At 36.5% G+C, this 19,677-nt stretch overlaps 2 protein-coding genes and 1 pseudogene across 2 annotated transcripts; 2 read left to right on the forward strand and 1 right to left on the reverse strand.

Annotated features, from left to right (window-relative positions):
• Positions 1-665: 665 nt before the first annotated feature.
• LOC121798269 (DEAD-box ATP-dependent RNA helicase 7-like) lies at positions 666-5,559 on the forward strand. Its single transcript, XM_042197186.1, has 14 exons — positions 666-1,349; positions 1,912-2,046; positions 2,177-2,317; positions 2,415-2,526; positions 2,701-2,771; positions 2,871-3,025; positions 3,132-3,243; positions 3,527-3,628; positions 3,715-3,775; positions 3,849-4,017; positions 4,095-4,191; positions 4,270-4,364; positions 4,721-4,854; positions 5,067-5,559. Exons 1-14 carry the CDS (start codon positions 840-842, stop codon positions 5,282-5,284), a joined length of 2,112 nt encoding a protein of 703 aa, XP_042053120.1. The 5' UTR covers positions 666-839; the 3' UTR covers positions 5,285-5,559.
• Positions 5,560-5,828: 269 nt separating this feature from the next.
• On the forward strand, positions 5,829-8,212 carry LOC121798270 (annotated as a pseudogene).
• Positions 8,213-9,057: 845 nt separating this feature from the next.
• On the reverse strand, positions 9,058-10,336 carry LOC121798271 (gibberellin 20 oxidase 1-like). The gene is made up of 3 exons (XM_042197187.1): positions 9,801-10,336; positions 9,408-9,729; positions 9,058-9,330 (listed from the first exon to the last, which is right to left on the reverse strand). Exons 1-3 carry the CDS (start codon positions 10,334-10,336, stop codon positions 9,058-9,060), a joined length of 1,131 nt encoding a protein of 376 aa, XP_042053121.1.
• Between the last annotated feature and the right edge of the window lie 9,341 nt (positions 10,337-19,677).

Genomic DNA, 19,677 nt, shown 5'->3' on the forward strand with positions numbered 1-19,677 from the left:
CGTTACAAAGGTAGGTACGATTTAACTCGACACGTGGTTAATTGGATGCGTATAACTTTTTCATATCTCTAATAGTCAACAGTCAAGGATGTAAAAAAAAAAAGTAGGAATGGAGTACTTCCTCTGTTCCATAAATATGGACAAATTAAAAATGCTACAGATTTTAATAAGTAATTGATAAATAAAAGAGAATGAAAAAAATGATTGTATAAATATAGTGAATATTGAGGCTGACAAAGTAAAAGCAAAGGCAAAAAAAACTTCATAAATAGATATCAACCATTTTGATGAACAAAAAGAAAATTCAATCTATTTATGAAAAAGGTCATATTTTTTAATCTATTTTTTTTCTTTACATAAATTACTACATTTAAATGTCAATATCTCCAATTCAAAAAGAATGTGCTCATTACAATAATACGGTTCAGACTTCAGACATACACATAAATGTATTCATTGCAATAATACTACCTAATTGCAATTGAGATTGTTGCCGTATATGAGTATGTATTAATACGGTTTGGGCCTTGTGGTTGCGGCCCAATTTGCGGTCCTAATTCAACAATAGAATCCACGGCCGCCAATTAAAATGAAAGCAACACTAGTCCAAGGGGCAAAATTCTGCGACTCGGTAGGCCTATAAATACGCAAACCCTAAATTCTTTGGAACCCCTCTTTCATCCGCTGTTCCCTGCTTCTTACTGCCTTCAACTTGTGTTGCGGCAGCAGAGCATAACAGCCCCTCGCCCCCTCCACACCGTCGACACAATCTCACACGAAGGGAAACAGTGTAAACAATCTCGGTTTTTTCTACACACAATATATATCTATCGACTGTGATGCCTTCTGTTGTTATGGCTGATGCTGAGGCTCAATTCGCCGACGAGAAGAAGATGACGAAGAAGTCCCAGCTCGCGGAGGAGATGGAGGTGGAGGAGAAGTCAGCTGAGAAAAAGACGAAAAAGGAGAAAAAGTCTAGCAAAAAGACCAAATTGACCCCGGAAACTGCCCCCGATGATTCTAATTCCAAGAGCCCTGTCAAAATTAAGAAAGAAAAGAAACGCAAGGCTTTGGAAATCGATAATGAGGAGGAGAAAAGCGACACCAGCTCCGAGATGGGTGAGCCTGTGAACGGCTCCACCAAGAAGAAGATGAAATTTGAGGACGGACATGGAGAGGAGGAGGAAAAAGAGGACAACCCCAACTCCGTCTCCAATTTCCGAATTTCGGCGCCGCTTAGGGAGACTTTGAAGGCCAAGGGAATTGAGGCGCTGTTCCCGATTCAGGCAATGACATTTGACACCATTCTCGATGGTTCCGATATGATTGGAAGGGCTCGCACTGGTCAGGTTGGGCTTCTTCACCTTTTCTCCTTTTATCTGTTCGACTCTACTGGGTTACTATTGCTGTCTTTATGCTTTATTATTCTCAAAATCTTGCCCTTATTGTTTGTTAGGGCGGGTTTCTGCCCAATGTGGATTTACATATGACTTGCTTCTCTTTTGTTTCGGTTGTGCATATGTTTTTCTTTGATTTTACCTTCAAGATGAGATCTTTTGTTCCAACATATAAGCTTTTACACAATCTCTGCAGATTATTTAAACATATTAGCTTTTAGATGAAATTTTATTACTCTTCCCAGCTCTTATTTGTAACTTCTGTATGAATGTCAAAATGTCCAAGACTCCAAAACTTATTGCCAATATGTAGATGATATGGTTCTAGTTATCACTGGCTCATATGATATGGTTTCTGTAGCTATGTTAGGTTGTTGGATTTGTGACTACATCTCAGATTATTGTACACTATGGACTATCTTATTGGTTATAATGAATCCTTTTTTTAATCTTCCATGTTTTGCTAGCCAACTGCTTTTTATGTATCTAATGTTGCTTTTATAATTTACATCAGGGTAAGACTTTGGCATTTGTATTACCTATATTGGAATCATTGACCAATGGACGTGCTAAAGCTTTGAGGAAGACTGGATATGGGAAGGCGCCAAGTGTCCTTGTTCTCTTACCCACAAGGGAGTTGGCCACACAGGTACTCTTATCTGTTGGGTGTACCGTTACATGCAGACTTTTTCATGCTTTTCTATTGAACTTTGGCCATATCTTTCTCCCAATCTTTCTTTTATGAAATTTATATTGTATGCCTTGTTTTTGTGTTATAGGTGGCTGCTGACTTTGAAGTTTATGGTGGAGCTCTAGGGTTGACTTGCTGTTGCCTGTATGGGGGCTCTCCTTATCCGCCACAGCAGAATCAATTGAAAAGAGGCGTGGATATTATTGTTGGAACCCCTGGCCGCATCAAGGTCTGTTGTCCATTTACTTCCTTCTACTTTCCACTATTTGTTCAATTGGTTCAGAACCAATGCTGGTTATATTGCCTTAACGATATTTATCTGGCAGGATCACATAGAGCGAGGAAATATTGACTTCCGGTCCTTACAGTTCCGAGTGCTTGATGAGGCTGATGAAATGCTGAGGATGGGTTTTGTTGACGACGTTGAACTTATTCTTGGTATGTTGAACTTATTTCTTTCTATTCATCTTTTGGATCATTGATGCAAAGAAGTTCTTATGTTTAAGAGTATAATATTGTTGTCTCATCTCATCCTTATTTGCATTTGCTATTCCTCTTTTTTACTTGCATATTAGTCAATTAACTTGAGTTTTCCAATATTCATTTCTGAAGGCAAGGTTGAGGATTCTAGCAAAGTTCAGACACTGCTTTTCAGTGCTACATTGCCAGTTTGGGTTAAGCAAGTATGTTTATAATTTAAATATGTTGTCTATTTTATCTAGTATATACCACTGCAGACTGTTAACATTGGTCTCTGAATATTATTTTGTTTGTGATATCAGATATCTACCAAATTTTTGAAACCAGACAAGCAAACTGCTGACCTTGTTGGTAATGCGAAAATGAAAGCCAGCACCAATGTAAGGCATTTTGTCCTTCCCTGCTCTGTATCTGCCAGAGCTCAGCTAATTCCTGACATCATTCGTTGCTATAGCAGGTTTGTAATTTCTTGGCCCTTTTCATAAAATATTCATAACTTGCTTCTATTCTGTTTTGCTAATGTCTTATCAGAGTTAAGCTTATATTCTCTCTTTTAAATCCAGTGGAGGACGCACTATTATTTTCACAGAGACTAAGGATTCTGCTTCCACACTTGCTGGTGTGCTTCCTGGAGCACGGGCATTGCATGGTGATATACAACAGTCTACCCGTGAGGTAAGGAACTCTTTGTTTACATATATACTTACTATGGGGAAAGTTATACTACATGTGAGCACCATTCAAGCTTTGGTTTTTTATATTAATATTAGTCAGTCTGTTTAGGTGTATATACTCACTCCAGTAGGTTCTGCTCTTTGTTATTTGATGCTTTGATGTTTCCGTAGGAAAAATGTTTCTCTAAGATCAGTTGTTGCAAACAGAGGCTTAACAAATGACTAGAGACCTTCACATCTTTTCTGTGGATATCTTTTATTAATATGTCCTTTGATGTTGTCAGGTAACTCTTAATGCCTTCAGATCAGGCAAATTTTCTACACTTGTGGCTACCAATGTTGCTGCACGAGGACTAGACATTGATGATGTCCAGTTAATTATTCAGGTCTGTTTATATCAGCATGTTCTTTTTGTTTGGCTAATACTTGTTCCCCACATGGCGCTTAAATGAGAGTGCATTTTTGTGTTTAGTGTGAACCACCTCGTGATGTGGAGGCATACATTCATCGATCTGGGAGAACAGGAAGAGCTGGTAAGTTACTAATATTTTGATTTTTACAAGGTAGTTCTGGAGTTCTATTAATCGTTTGAATGCCTTTTTCCAGGGAAAAGTGGCGTTGCTGTGATGCTTTATGATCCTAGAATGTCAAATTTTTCTAGGATCGAAAGAGAATCAGGTGTTAAATTTGAACGTATAAGTGCTCCGCAGCCATCTGATATTGCTAAATCTGCTGGTGTTGAAGCAGCAGAAAAAATCAATGAGATTTCTGATAGGTATTTCTGATATGCATGCAGTTGTCTAAACTTTAGTACTCATAGCTCCTTTGTTTCTAACGCTAAAAGTTTTGCAGTGTGATTCCGGTATTCAAAGCTGCAGCTGAAGACTTGCTCAACTCATCTGATTTAACTCCAGTAGACCTACTTGCTAAGGCATTGGCCAATGCTGCTGTAAGTCTATTTCATGTACTTGTATTAAACAGATTATAATTTGTTAGTTTTGTTATGATATGCGTCTGTGTTTTGCAGGGTTACACTGAAATTAAGAATCGGTCACTTCTCACCTCATTGGAAAATCATGTTACTGTACTGCTTGAGTGTGGAAAGCCCATCTACTCACCATCGTGAGTGATTGATTTTTTCAACTTCACTATATAAACACCATTACGAATTCTTCAGTTATTTTATGTTTAGGAATATGATAATTGTGTGATCAAAAGAATTATAAACACCATTACGAGTATACTCAATTAGTCGCTGTGTCACAGAATCCCACTTGTTGTTGTGCTCATCATGCTTTACCATTTGGAGAGGCATCTTATGTCTCATTAAAACTTGGATTTACCATGATACCATACTACCTTTTGAGTTCAATAATGAATTTATTTTTTACCTAAGAAAATGGATCCTTTATTTGTTCCATAAATAGTTTCTTTTACTGCTGTCTGTGTAACCTGGTGTCTATGTAAACTATTGTCAGGTTTGCTTATGGAGCTCTGAGGAGGTTTTTGCCTGAGGAGAAGGTTGAATCTATAAAGGGTCTTTCATTAACTGCAGATGGGAAGGGTGCTGTATTTGACGTTGCTGTCGAAGATCTTGATGCTTTCCTTGCAGGTTAGTTTTTGGAAATATTTTAGTTTTTGAAAATCTTGTTAAAATTTAAAAGGCATAAAGTGGGGTTCTGGAATCCATACATCTAGACATGTGATATGATCTCACATATTGGTGGCACTATCTATTTAATTTCCTACAGATTTACGTCCTATATTATTTGTATTTCTAAACTCTAAATGTTTCATACTTGGTGTGCATTGATGGTTTTGCAGGGCAAGAGAATGCTGCTGGTGTGAGCTTGGAAGTGGTGACATTGTTGCCAAATTTGCAGGAAAGAGAGCCATCAAGAGGAAGATTTGGTGGTGGTGGTGGTGGCCGTGGCTTCGGGGATAGGAGAGGTGCCAGATTTGGTGGTGGAAGAGGAGGGGGTGGTAGAGGATCCTTTTCTAGAGGTCGTGGTGGTGGTGGCAATAGGAACAGCAGATGGTAAGCTTTTTCATGTGGCTGCAACCTATTGGCAGAGATGCAATTGCCCAAGGGGCATCAAATTTTGGTCTCGACTATCAATGATTAATAATTTTCTTTTTTTTGTTTTGTAGTAGTAGTTTGTGTTTTACGAAATGTTGTTATAGCAATTTTTGTTTCCGTTTCTGATTCGAACACCTCAATTGCACTACATTAATTATTTGTGAGTTCTTTATTATGTATTGGGAGTTCTGAATTTTTAAGTTGATTGAACTATATCCTTCTTATTGATTTCCTTAATTTGTTTATTCCTTTCTTTATTTGTAATTGGAGAGGATTAATCATTGTTCAGGTGCACTTTGGCAACAACATATATAGACCTCTCAATTATTTCCAATCCATATCAAATCTATCTGCAGATGATCGATTTATTCTCATCTCTTGCCTCTTTTAGTCTACGTCATGGGGCAACAAGATTGTGGGAACACAGTTAACTTTAACAAACTTCGATTTGCTCTGTTGGATAGAGATCTTCTCCTAGTTGGATAACAATGAAACAAAAGACAAAGCAAACCTGTTAGCTCCAATATATCTGCCATATGCAAAAAAACACTGAAGCTAAGAAAAAAAACAGGTACTTGTTTTCAGAAGTATAAAACAAAATATAGGATGATGACTTTCGCATAAATTATTAGCCAGTATGCATCAACTTTATGGTGTATTATAGGAGTATGAAAGAGTCGACATCCATATTTGTTTTCAGAAGCTTTGGTTTATGTAAGTTTCTGCATCATATAATATCCTAACCACTTGGTTTGTGCATCTAATATTTCCTCAGTGTTTTAGGAGATGAGCATCCCCGTATTCGTTTTAGCTTTGCTGTTTCTCCTGCTTGGAGCTCTTGCCACAAGATCTTCCATATCGAGTCTTCTTTGTTTTCCACTTTACATTGTGGCCAGTTTTATCACGTTGTTTCTTATGTCAGAGAAGTGATATCATCTTCTCATCGACCACCTGTGGCTGGACCAATAATGATAAATCAGCTCCGTAGACTTTTTGATTACCAGATCAAACTTGCTCTGAGGTACCGCACATACCGTCTGATAACTGACTCGCACAGTGAAGTATATACTGCTGATCCGATAAATGTTGAATACATCCTGAAAACCAACTTCCCCAACTATTTGGAGTTGTCCATGTTTAAATTTGAGTGCTAATGATATTTGAGTTTCCATCTTATGTGTTTCGAGCAGGGAGAGTACAATCGTGGTATAATGAAGGATCTATTTGGTGAAGGGATTTTTGCAATAGATGGGAAGAAATGGCGCCACCAACGAAAGCTTGCCAGCAATGAGTTCTCGGCTAAAGTCCTCAGAGACTTCAGCTGCTCAGTGTTTCGGTCTAATGCTGCTAAACTAGCTTCCAAGGTTTATGTAGGAGCGCTGGCTAATAGAGAGATGGATTTGCAGGTTTATAATCAATGCTCATCTCCCATCACTTATTATTTCGCTAATTTTGTCTATGTTAGGTCAACCATGTCTTAGCATCTTATTCTGAAAATGCCAATATTAATACCTGGTTTGCAGATATGATTTTCACTTAGTGCATTGATAAAGTATCTTTGACTGCATATAATAAGGAAGTTAAAAATCTTATTTACAGGATATGCTAATGAAATCAGCTACGGATACAATGTTCAAGGTGGGATTTGGGGTTGAGCTCGATACTCTATCTGGATCGGATGAAATCAGTAACCAGTTTATCAAAGCCTTTGACGACTCCAATGTCATTGTATATTGGAGATACGTTGATGTATTCTGGAAAGTGAAAAGGTTTCTAACATTGGCCTGGAAAGAAATCTCAAGGAGAACATCCAAGTCATCGACAATTTTGTTTACAACTTGATCCACCGCAAGAGGGAGCAGATGAGGAATGAAGAGGTCAGTCTGAACTAGAGTAACCAAACAACTTATATGGTTTTGTTTTGTTGATCAAATTTATGTCATTGATTTTTTGATAACTTTTTATTGGCTTTAGGGTGAGAAGGAGGACATACTATCTAGGTTTCTGATTGAAAGCGAAAAGGATAAGGAGAACATGACTGATGAGTATCTGAGAGACATAATTCTTAGTTTTCTCATCGCAGGGAAGGACACATCAGCGAACACACTTGCTTGGTTCTTCTATATGCTATGCAAGCAACCATTGATTCAAGACAAGGTGCTACAAGATGTGAAATTAGATACAGAGGTCAGAGATGGATCATCGGTTGATGAATTTGTGCTCAACTTGACTGAGGCAGCTCTTGATAAGATGCAATATCTACATGCTGCTCTTACAGAGACTCTCAGGCTATATCCTGCAGTTCCTGTGGTAAAAAATATGATAAGAAACACTGAAATGAAATGAGGCTAATAATCATGCATAATGGTGTTGCTTATGGCTTTGCAGGACGGGAAGTCTGCAGACGAAGACGACATTCTGCCCGATGGCCACAGGATAAAGAAAGGCGATGGCATAAGCTACATGCCGTATGCAATGGGGAGAATGGCGTATATTTGGGGAGAAGACGCTGAGGAATTTCACCCCGAGAGATGGCTTGAAGATGGTGTTTTTCAGGGTGAAAGCCCTTTTAAATTCACTGCCTTTCAGGTTAGCACAGTTTCCAGAAAACCATCCGATTATATTTTTATTTATTTGATTTTTCATACACAATCTGAAGTTATGAAATGTGATTAGGGTGGGCCTGGGAAAGGAATTTGCATATAGGCAAATGAAGATTATTGCAGCAACTCTTATGATGTTTATGAGATTCAAGGTTGTGGAGGAGAATAGGAATGCTACTTTACAGAACCATGTTCACTCTTCATATGGACAAGGCCTCCCTCTCTATGCATTTCCTCGCCTTAACATTAATTAGTGCTATTTCCTTCCTCAAAGTTTCTTCTTTACAACTCAGGACTTGTAATCTTTTCATAATCTTTACAGTAACAAGCTTACGAGTTTGATGAGAAACTAACAAGGTGGCCCAACCAAGCCCTAATCTCCATAAACAATGCATGCATCTAAATTCTAGCCACAGACTTTATGATATTGTTTTCAACTTTTATGAATCGATTTATTCCGACATTTTATCCATTTCTACCGAAAATATATATTTAATTATTCAGTTGCTAGCTGTGATCAAGTAATTTCACTTTGCTCCTTTTTTTCAAATGTAGTTGGCATACTCTGTACCTTCATAGGAATTAGAAGTGGAACCGGGTCCCCTAGAAATACTACTATATAACTCATCTATACATTTTAGTTTATTTTACATTAAATAAACTCTAGATGAGTTATCTATCTTATCAAACGGAGCAGAGCACTAATATAGATTGTTTGTATAATAATTTTGATAGAGTAAAAACTAATTTTCAAATGAACATGAATTGGTTTTTTCATTTTTTTTATTAGTAATGTAGAAGTAGTAGTAGTTAATATGCGAAATTCACTACTTTATTCGTTAGAAGAAAAACAAATGAAAAAGGCATTATGTTTGCATGTAAAGACGAATCTACTGCGAGTACGTTGATATATAGTCCAATCATATTGATGCAGTAATATGCACATCATCATATATATATATATATATGGAAATTACAAACTTTCCAAAACTACAAAGTAACTAGTCCCTTATTAATCTTGATTCCATTTTCACCTTGATCTATTTTTGTTTTATTTATTCCTTTTTTTTCTTTTGTGGAGACGACATGCAATAAAACAAAGAAAAAGTCGACAAAACGATTATTGATGGGATTAATTAATTAGATTGTTTCCTGATATTATCCAATCCGAGAAAGATCGCAGCGTATTCATATCAGCCCGATAATGCTTCTGCGTAAACTCGAGCAGCGCCGGCCATTCGAAGTCAGGGTACATCCTCGGATTCTCGCCGTCCACCAACTCATGCGGCGGCGCCACCACCTTCTCCTTCTTCGGGCACAAGAAGAAAGCCAGAGACTTCCGCGGACTCTCGCTGTTCACCACCGCTCTGTGCAAACAGCTTTTATATCTCCCATTTGAAAGCGCCTGCGCCCCCAAATTACTCATCAATTAGCATTAATAGTACATCATTAACAGAGCGATTTGCTATATTGATTGATTACCATAAAAGTGTCGCCTATGTTGACTACAAAGGCCTCCGGGTTAGGGCGTATGGATCGCCATTGATCGTCGACGAAGACTTGCAGACCGGCGACGGTGTCTTGGTGGAGGATGGTGAGTGATGTTGGATCGCAATGCGGTCCGGTCCCTAAGGTCTGATCCGGCCTCTGGCATGGCGGATAATAGTTCAGTCTCATTATCGACTCATTTTCTTCGAAAAAGTTTCTGAAATGCTCTCTTCTTACTCCTAAACTCATCCCCAAAATCTCCATGATTCCCAGGGAGAGATTGCTCATCGCTCTGCAGTACTCCTGGTATATTCTCCTGCAATTATGGATTACAATTTGTGTAAATTAATTAATTAATTTTCACGTATTCATTATAATTTGAATTACCCTAAGTGTGCGAAATTTTCCCCCAATTTGGTGCGGAAGTAGTTTTCGACAATGTGAGACGAAGCTTTCTCCGGCGAATATTGGAAGGAGAGAGTTTCCTTCCATGGAAGGTTGGAGGAGAATCTGCCGGTGAAGCTGCTGGCGTAGCCGCAATGCTCGCCTTGCTTCCGCAGAGCTCTCTGCTTCTCGTGAAGAGGCTGCTCGAAGAAGCGATTCATGTAATGGTGCGCGTCGTCGATGAGATCCGCGTCGACGCCGTGGTTGACGACGAGGAAGAATCCGTGCTTGCGGCAGGCCTCGGTGATGAGGCGCGACGCCTGCTCGGAGGCGGAGGGGTCACCGGAGAGGAAGCCGCGGAGGTCAACGAGGGGGACGTCGAGCTCGAGCGGGTTCGGGTTAGGGCGGTCGTTATCGGGCCAGATGAATTGGGGAGGGATGTTGGATTGGTGTTTTAGCACCGTTGCGTCGAAGATGAGAGACCTGTTTGGGTGATCGTAATTGCGTTGGGGGAGGGAATGGCTCGCTATCGTGCTCATTTTGCATGAAAATGAAAATGTTGTAATGCTCTTCAATACTTTTGTATTTTGGGAGATTTATATAGGGATATTTAGGGAGGTGTGATGATAGAAAAGTCAAAACGCCGTTTGTTTGGGATTTTTGTGAACAAAATTAGGTTCCTTTCATAGGCTCTCTTCACGTACAACAAAAAGGGATTGTTTGCAAACAAGGGCTCTAGGAGAAGTCTTTTTACAAAAGAGGGCTCTTACTCACTCTTTCTAATGGATTTTGGCGTTTCCTTTGGTAAGCAAGACGGCTATCAATTATCATCATTTCAATGGAGGGTTTACAGCCCTAATTAATGTAGTAGCAACACAATAGAGACTAAAAGAATTATTATGAATTGTAAATTGTAAAGATACTAGTGTATGTGAAATTATGACTGAAGAGATACAGTGTATTGTCCACTTGATAAATTTTTAAAATAGTTCTACATTTATGTATAAATAAATACTGGTGTGTGAAATTCATTAACTTAAATAGTGCATGGTGTGTTATGTAAAATTTTCCAATTCTAGACCTCTCGGTGTTGCGATGCATGGCATCTTTTCTTTTTGAAAAATATTAAAGTAATGCTTTGTTCCATCCTATTGCGATCTAATCTAATTAACTTCTTCGTTATTATAGATTTATGTCAAGAGAGGATAGAGAAAATTTTCATTGCAGCTTCCTATGATTTCAATTTTGAGTTTGAGCCCTTCAGAATCCAACTACGTATTTGGTTATTTGAGTCATCTATATTAGTTTTTGGACTTAAACTTTTGGTCAGTACATAATTCTAAATATTGTTGATTGTATTAAAAATTTACTATTAAAACTGCGTCGCCAAAATTGGTGAGTTACAACTTGCACATTCTTTTTATTTACTATTTACTACTAGTATATACTACTACTACTACTATACTAGATACTCATACTCATATCATTTGGTGTGATCACAGATAAAAAAATCCAACTTAGGATAAAATAGTCTTAATTTGTATGGAAGCGCCTCTCCTTTTCTGCTTTCTGAGGTTAGTATTCAAAATGGAATGATGTACATGAATTTTGAAATTTTGTAAGATTTGTAGAGTTGACTTGTCGTAGTGAGGATTTGAGTTGCTTCTTTATTTATATTAATGTGTTTGTCTATGAATGCCCATCAGTTCCCCAACCATCGTTGCGTTGCATTCCCAGTCCCACATATATATATATATAGGGATGTCCTTTTCTTATATTTCCTCCTTTTTCCTTCTTGATCTCAACCGTTATTTTCTACATCCTATCCTAAGGCCGAAAATATTCAACTTAAATAATACATTTTAATACAATTTTTAACGTGGAAGGGCATTATAGGAAATAATAGCTTGGTGGTTAAGGAAAATTCCATGAAATCCTCCCATGAAATCTTCCGTTTTTTTTCATCTTCTTCATGCGTTCCAGACGCAATTTTTGCAGTATTCCATCTTTGAAATTCGAAGCATAGTATTTGGGTCGTTGCAATTTCCGTCTCTCTCGGCTGTTCGATCCTAGGGTTTTCTATCTTGTTACGCGCGGCGTTGTTATAATCTTGTTACGCCGGCGTTGTTATAATCATTTTTTTCAATTCTATTTTCTCCGTATGCGTGTATTTGTTTATGTATCGTAGGTATCAATACCAATTCAGACCGATTTGTTATCCAGATACTTGTTGAGCACGTATTTTCGTGTGTTGCGATATATTGCAAAAAACAACTTTGGCGAGGTTTCAATTATTGTCCGTTAGGGTTCTTGTTATGGTCTGTGGATGCCCAATAGTTGTGGATTGTTGATTTAGTATAGGGTGAGATCAAAACCATGATGATGCACCGTTAGTACGTATCAGTCCTTGTGGGTCTCGTTAATGGCGTGGCTAATGTAGTTATGTAAATTGATACTAACAATACACCAAATAGTTATGGATAATCTATTTTATAGACTATATAATGCGTAATTTATGTAATGCAATGTATAGGATAGTGTAAATAATGACCGACCGCGATTATGAAACATTCCTTCAGGGTTTAGCTCTTGGCTTGAATAGTGCAGCAATTTTAAAACGATACGTATAATGCACAAAATGATGAAGTATAATGAATTGTTTTTACTATATAATGCATAATAAGTGTGCGGCAATGCATAGGGTATAAGTATTGGGTCGTAGTATTGATGTTTGGCACACGTTTGTTTTGACCCCTAAGGGTTTAATAAGTCTAGGGGCTAGGGTATAGTACGCACACATTAATTACAACGTTTAAGAATAGCTTGTATTTGACCTATAAATAAATCACGTAAGCTTCCAATTGACATATTATACTATTTATAGTTGGTACAAATAATGCAACAAATGATGGAGTATAATGACATTTTTTGCCAATATAATATGCATAATACGTGGGCGGCAATGTATAGGTTATAAATATCGGGTTGTAGTATTGATGTTTGTCACATGTTTCTTGTTTCCCGTTAGGGTTTAATAATCCTAGGGGCTAGGGTATAGTACATACCCATTAATAAAATCGTATAAGAATAGCTTGTGTTTGACCTAAAAATAAATCACGTAAGTTTCCAATGTACATGTTGTACTCAATAAAGTTGGTTTAAATAATGCACCAAATGAATATGCCTAATGCATTATATTATCTGTATAATGCATACTATGTTATTTGCAATGTATAGTTGTACGAATATTTGAAGGACCGATAGTATGCCTTATTCCTTTAGGTCTTAAATATCGGTTAGTAGTTTTGATGTTTTGCACACGTTTCTTGTTTCACCTAGGGTTTAATAAGCCTAGGGGGTAGGGTTGGTACGTACACATCAAAAAAACGTTTAAGATGACGGATAATGAATTGTATTGACTATATAATGCATAATACGTGATCGGCAATGTATAGGATAGAGAAAATAACTGATCGCCCGCGAGTATGAATCATACCTTTTGGCGTTAACCCGGTACAAAATAATGCACCAAATGATTATGCATAATGGATTATATTGTCTGTATAATGCATAAAACGTCATCTGCAATGTATAGGTTGGAGGAATTAATGAAGGACCACTTCCAGGAAGCTATACCACTTGATTAAGAAGGTCATGGCCATCAGGAAGCATTTGGAGAGGAACAAGAAGGATAAGGATTCCAAGTTCAGGTTGATTTTGGTGGAGAGCAGGATTCACCGCTTGGCCCATTAATACAAGAGACCAAGTAGCTTCCATCTATGTGGAAATATTAAGCCGAGATTGATTGCTAGGTGCACGGTTATTATTTGTCCCAAGGGTTTAGGAATTCTTGGGGCTAGGTTGTAGTATGCATTGAGTCCACGAGTTTAGGTCATTCATCTAAGGTTCATCTAAGGTTTAGGAATCATATCCGTTAGGTAGTAGTTTTTAGCCGATATACACAATGTACACATGATACTATATAATGCTTTTTTAAGTGCTGTAATGCACGTTTTTTGATATATAATGTACTTTTATACTCACAAATTTAATTTAAGTTTGGCCTTAGTTTCAATGTTTGGCGCACGTTTCTTGTTTCCCCTAAGGGTTTAGCAAGCCTAGGGGCTAGGGTGTAGTATGTTCTAAGTCAAAAAAACGTTGTCCAAGTACACGAGCTGCGGTAATTCATCTGGGGTTGCACATGCATAGCGCGCAGTTATTTTTTAACTGATATACACAAATTGCGGTAATTCATCTGGGGTGCACATGCATAGCGCGTAGGTTATATATTCAATAATATCCATTACTCGTTACAATTTGGTGCATTATATGTATCGGTTTACAATTTGTTATTAATGTCTACGTACTATACCCTAGCCCCTAAGCTTATTAAACCCATAGGGAAGCAAGAAAAGTGTGTTAAACATCGTAACACGGTACAACTTGTTCGAATGCATTGCAGTTCACATTTTGTGCATTATATAGTCATTAGTATCCATTACTCGTTACCATGTGGTGTAGTATGTACATAATAATGCAAAATACTTGACAAACAATGCATCCCAGAACATATTACGAAACTGATACTGTACATTGTTAGCATTGAAGGTTTTCATTATTATGCACACACACTTAATGGAATGTACAATAACAATATACTACAGTTAGAAACTTAGACGTTGGTTGTCGACAATAGAGATGGTCGACCTCCCCCCTGGCTTTCTTCTCCTCACTCTGTTCTGGAGCCGTGCTTGGGCCTGCCTCAGCCAATCGTTCCCTATATTTTTGTGCTAGGGCTACTGGAATAACATCATCGACTGTTTCGTCGATTTCAAGTCGTAGCAGCTTCTCTGATATGTAATCATCAAAATTAAATATCAGACTTTTACTATTACAAAATACAATAATGCATAATATATGCTATATAATGCATACTACTAGTTACAGAATGCACAGATTATTTAAAATAATGCACAAATGAGTAATACTAAACATTTTTTGGAACTCTCGTTAAAACCTTTTGAACCATGTACACATGAAGTCTAATAATGCATAATACCAGGCAAACAACGTTCTGTGTAAAGATGTGCACATATTAATGTTTACATATTAATGCAAACAACGTAATTAATCAGATCACATGAATGATTGCGTAACACATTCGCATAATGCATTAAACATCACTGATAATGCACAGGCTAAGTTCAATAATGCATATACCTAGGCCCATATACCTAGGCCTCAAACAGTAGCTCTAGGCCATTGCATTACGCACTACGATTGTTGCATTATTTGTGTAAAATACACAAACAACGTTTGTAATGCATAATCTAATACGAATACTTACATTATATGCAGATATGATGCACATACAATTCAGGCGTAGTATATATATGTTTTAAATTATTAGGTGTGCAATAAACGAATGCATTATTTAGTTGAGGCGATAGCATTACGCACAACGATTGTTGCATTATTTGTGTAAAATACACAAAAAAAGTTTTGTAATGCATAATCTAATACGAATACTTACATTATAAGCAGATATGATATACATAAAATAAAGGCGTACTACATACGGGGCTTAATTTATTAGGTGTATAATAAAAATGCATTATTTAGTGTTGCCATTGCATTGCGCACAAGGATTAGTGCATTATTTGGCATGCGTTAAGCATTACGAGAGTTAATTGGCCACCTATACAGACAAAAAAAATATTACAAACAAGACAAAGAACATAATACACCAATTACACACAAAGTATTTGTATCCGTCTGATTAAAAAGAATGCACATACGGTTCGGCTGAGTGTTCACAAGATCAAAATTAGAAAGACTATGCTAAAAAAACATTGTTCAGTGTATTCAAGGTTGTAAAAATATCTAAAGTGCTAAGTCTTCCAACAAAGACTGTGCTAAGTTTTCGCCCCGTAGGTGGTTTAGGCTCACCTTGACTACCAGAGGTCCCAGGGCCTATCTCGGCTAACCTCTCCCTAAATCTTTTGGCTAGCGCCACGGGAATAATCCGTCGACAACACTGTCTTTGTCGACTCTAAGCTGGTTATCTGAAATGGACCGAAAAACACATCATGAACTGAATTTGATTACTGATTAATATGTAAAGCAGAATATATGATGCTTAAGTCACAATGAATAACGAATTAAACTTAAACACCACAGCTAACACCATTAATACATATATACCACAACATATGATGCGTAAGTCATAATAAATAATGTATTAAACTTAACAACGACAGCTAAGACCGGCAATAATGCTTAAAATACTGACTACAATGCATATGTCATGTTACATAATGCATAGTGTAAGTTAAATAATGCACATAAAATTTTTTGTTAACATTAGGTTGTATATCACAGATGACACTACTTACACCTCTAAAATGCAACAAAACCTGGAATGTATGCTGTTTATGCTTTGACATAATGCAATGCAGATAAAAAAAACAAAATCAGATGAGATTAATGCGGATAACTACGTACAGCAAGGAAAAACTGATAATGTAAGAACAATTAATGGAGCATACTAATCTTAGCCATAATGCATAAAATCAACCAGATAATTATAACTGTCAATTCACATTGTAAAGAATCTATATTTAATCCTCAATCTGAATCCTCTGTAACAATACAAACAACACTCCATGTTAACAGCAATATAATGCATAGATAATGATACATAATGTACAGTATGCCCTAAAAGCACAACAGCATACATTCCATAATGTACAGTTATAACAATACAAACAACACTCCATGTTAACTATTTTATTCTCTAGCACAGTTAATACAAACAACACACAGACATGGGAATACCATTATACACAATAAACTAATCCGATACTGAAAAGCACAAGATGCGACGACAAATTACCTGCATCCTGTGATGCTTGGGAGCGCGGACGACCTCTTTTCGGCATTTTGAACCTGGCATACAACGGAATATAAGAGACCTAATTCCATCCCTATTTAACACAACACAATTTCTACGTCAGGATAATCAGTGACAACCTTAGTCGAACAACTAATTTCAGAGATTTCTACGCCTCGCCGCATTCAAAGATTCAATTTTAACAACGTGGGTCTGCAAAATCACGACAAAAAGACGCCTAAATCACTATGGAAACATACCTAGTAGAAACGAATCGGTGTTTCTGAGTAGATGTTATCGGTGATAGCTATTTCCTCCGAAATTTGGTCGACAAAATCCCCAATCTTCAGACGCGGCGCTGGGAGGGAGTTGTCTAGGGTTTCGGTTGTGGAGAGAGTGGAAGGAGTGGGATGGGGTGAAAGAATAATGAATGAAGAAAGAAGAAGATTGAGATCGTTTCAAATCCCACGAAAGTCGTGTATTCCAAAAATATGGCGGTTCATATTCGGCCAAAATGTCTAGATTACCCCTATAATGCATTTACGAACCTTCTATAATGCAACACGGAAGTAGATTTATTGAAACAATGTGATCCGTCGATTCCCTAGATCTAACGGGTATTATTAAGAAGGAAAAAAGATGTAAGATGTGAAAAGGAGAATAAGGTGCCCCTATATATATATATATATATATATATATATATATATATATATATATATATATATATATATATATATATATATATATATATATATATATATATATAATATATACTAGTACTATAGTAAAGTGTGATGATGATAACACTTGCGCCTCTAGATTTACTAGTTACAAATTAAATAAATTACAATTATTAGTTTCTATATATGGATAGACAAGGCAGCAGGCTCCCCCAGTCCTATCATTTCCAAGGCTTTTGTTTATTTGGTGAGGATTAAAAAATTAAATGGAAAAGGTGGCTTTTGCTTCTATTGAATACGTGTTAGAATACCCTCCAAAATAGGGGTGACTTGCCATTTTAACAATTCCCAAGGGTTTGGTTCTATTATAAATGGAGGACTATGGATTCTTATGGCTCACCAATTTTAAAAGGCTGTCGCTCTCAATATTCTTGATTCAAATTTGCATCCCACGTCCTTTATTTCACTAATCTATACGTTTACTTCTTTTGCTAATTGTTACTCTTTCTTCGTTTGAATCTCTTACTTTTATTATTTATTTTTTCTTTACTCCACAACTTTCAAGTATCACTTGTTTCCGCCCTTTTGGATATCAAACAATACCAACAAAAAAATATACACTACACATGTGTCCCTTCATCAATTAACTAATAACAATTGAAATAAAAGGTTTAATTCCCAATTACAAAAAAAACAATTAAATAATATTTAGAAATAAATACAAATCCAAATTATGTGTAATCAATCCTAATTAACAATTATAAAATCAAAATTACGAAATAAGAAAACCAATTGAATAATACTGAGAATTAAATACAATCCAAATTACGTGTAATCAATCCTAATTAACAATTATAAAAGCAAAATCATGACACACAAATGAAATTGAAGAGAAAATCTGAACATACCAATGGTGTATGGTCCGTACAAAAGTGAAACTCTAAAAAAACGGCATAACATAATTTCAAACGTCAGAAAAGGTACTAACCAATCATAGGAAATGATATTAAAAATTACCACAAAATTTGTTAAGATGCTTCACGTTTGTCTAATTGTGTAACACTGTCCATTCCTTATACTCCCTTCGGCATTAATGTTGGATTCACGCATAATTAAATGTTCTAATTTATTATCTTGAGAATTACTTCATCTGTCCTATTAGAAATGAACATTTTCCTTTTAATTTGTCTCATTAAAAATGAAACGTTTCTAAAAATAGAAACAACTCTCTCTATTTTTCTTCTCTCTTACTTACTTTACTCTCTCTTCATTAACTCACAAACAACACTACCTAAAATCATGTGCCGAAAAGCAAATGTTGCATATTTAATGGGACGGAGGGAGTATGTTTTAACCTTTTGTCGCCTTAGTCCATAATAATGAAAAGCATGCTTACACTCTATCCCCAACGATGTTAACAATATTTGTTTATTGTTCGTGTGCACAAAATTTATGTAAAATTGTGTTATGGTTAGATAATATCTGATCTTGACCCAAAACTATATCACATATATACGACGAAATTAGTTACTGGTGGACTTGTGCATTATTGTTACATAGACTAACTGATTTGACCATATAAAAGATGTCCAAAGCAAGTTAAACATATAGTAGAATATTAATTTGTGTGTCAACTACTAATCAAGAAAATAATGTTGGCAGCAGCTACATGTGAATCTCCATGATTAATTAAGTGAAGTCCAACACAAGCAACGACAAGACAGACAATCTGCCTCTCTTCCAAGTAGGAAAGGGGTGGTGTTAGTGGTAGATTTTCAATGTTCAAAACATATTCTTGGGCACTTAACACAAGAACTATTGGAGATGACAACTATAGTTAGCGAAGCAGATCACTGAGATTGTGAGTGAGAGTCTGATCAACAAGCATACTAATGTTATAGCAATGTCCCACTTTTTACCTCTAGTCTTTCTTTGCAATCAAGCACTCATTACATCCACTACAAGATTTGCCAACACTCAACTTCACTTTTTAGTGATTGATTTCTTCCAATATATACAAATAAATGGACTACCTAATTCCTACAAAAGTGATAAAGAACTTAAAATAGGCCCCTTAGATTTTTTGATGAATTTCATGAGTATTATAGGCATCGTTTTGAGATGCACTATTATAAAAAGTTAAAAAAATCAGTGTGGCTAGAAATGGGGGACAATGTTGAGATGGAGGATGACCTCAAAAATGTGCCTAAACTTGGCTACTTTATTCAAAGTTCAAACCAGGATGACCTTAAAAATGTGCCTAAACTTGGCTACTTTTTCAAAGTTCAAACCAAAAGTATCGTGTATA

The sequence above is a fragment of the Salvia splendens genome, chromosome 4 (genome assembly GCF_004379255.2).
Source record: "Salvia splendens isolate huo1 chromosome 4, SspV2, whole genome shotgun sequence".
Classification (NCBI taxonomy): domain Eukaryota; kingdom Viridiplantae; phylum Streptophyta; class Magnoliopsida; order Lamiales; family Lamiaceae; genus Salvia; species Salvia splendens.

Excerpts from the sequence above, each read along its gene's own strand:
- LOC121798269 (XM_042197186.1), top strand. The coding sequence starts at position 840 with ATGCCTTCTGTTGTTATGGCTGATGCTGAGGCTCAATTCGCCGACGAG. Across the intron at positions 2,527-2,700 it reads CGACGTTGAACTTATTCTTG|GCAAGGTTGAGGATTCTAGC; the intron begins GTATGTTGAACT and ends TCATTTCTGAAG. Across the intron at positions 3,629-3,714 it reads ATGTCCAGTTAATTATTCAG|TGTGAACCACCTCGTGATGT; the intron begins GTCTGTTTATAT and ends TTTTGTGTTTAG.
- LOC121798271 (XM_042197187.1), bottom strand. The coding sequence starts at position 10,336 with ATGAGCACGATAGCGAGCCATTCCCTCCCCCAACGCAATTACGATCAC. Across the intron at positions 9,730-9,800 it reads GAAAATTTCGCACACTTAGG|GAGAATATACCAGGAGTACT; the intron begins GTAATTCAAATT and ends CCATAATTGCAG. Across the intron at positions 9,331-9,407 it reads ACATAGGCGACACTTTTATG|GCGCTTTCAAATGGGAGATA; the intron begins GTAATCAATCAA and ends TTGGGGGCGCAG.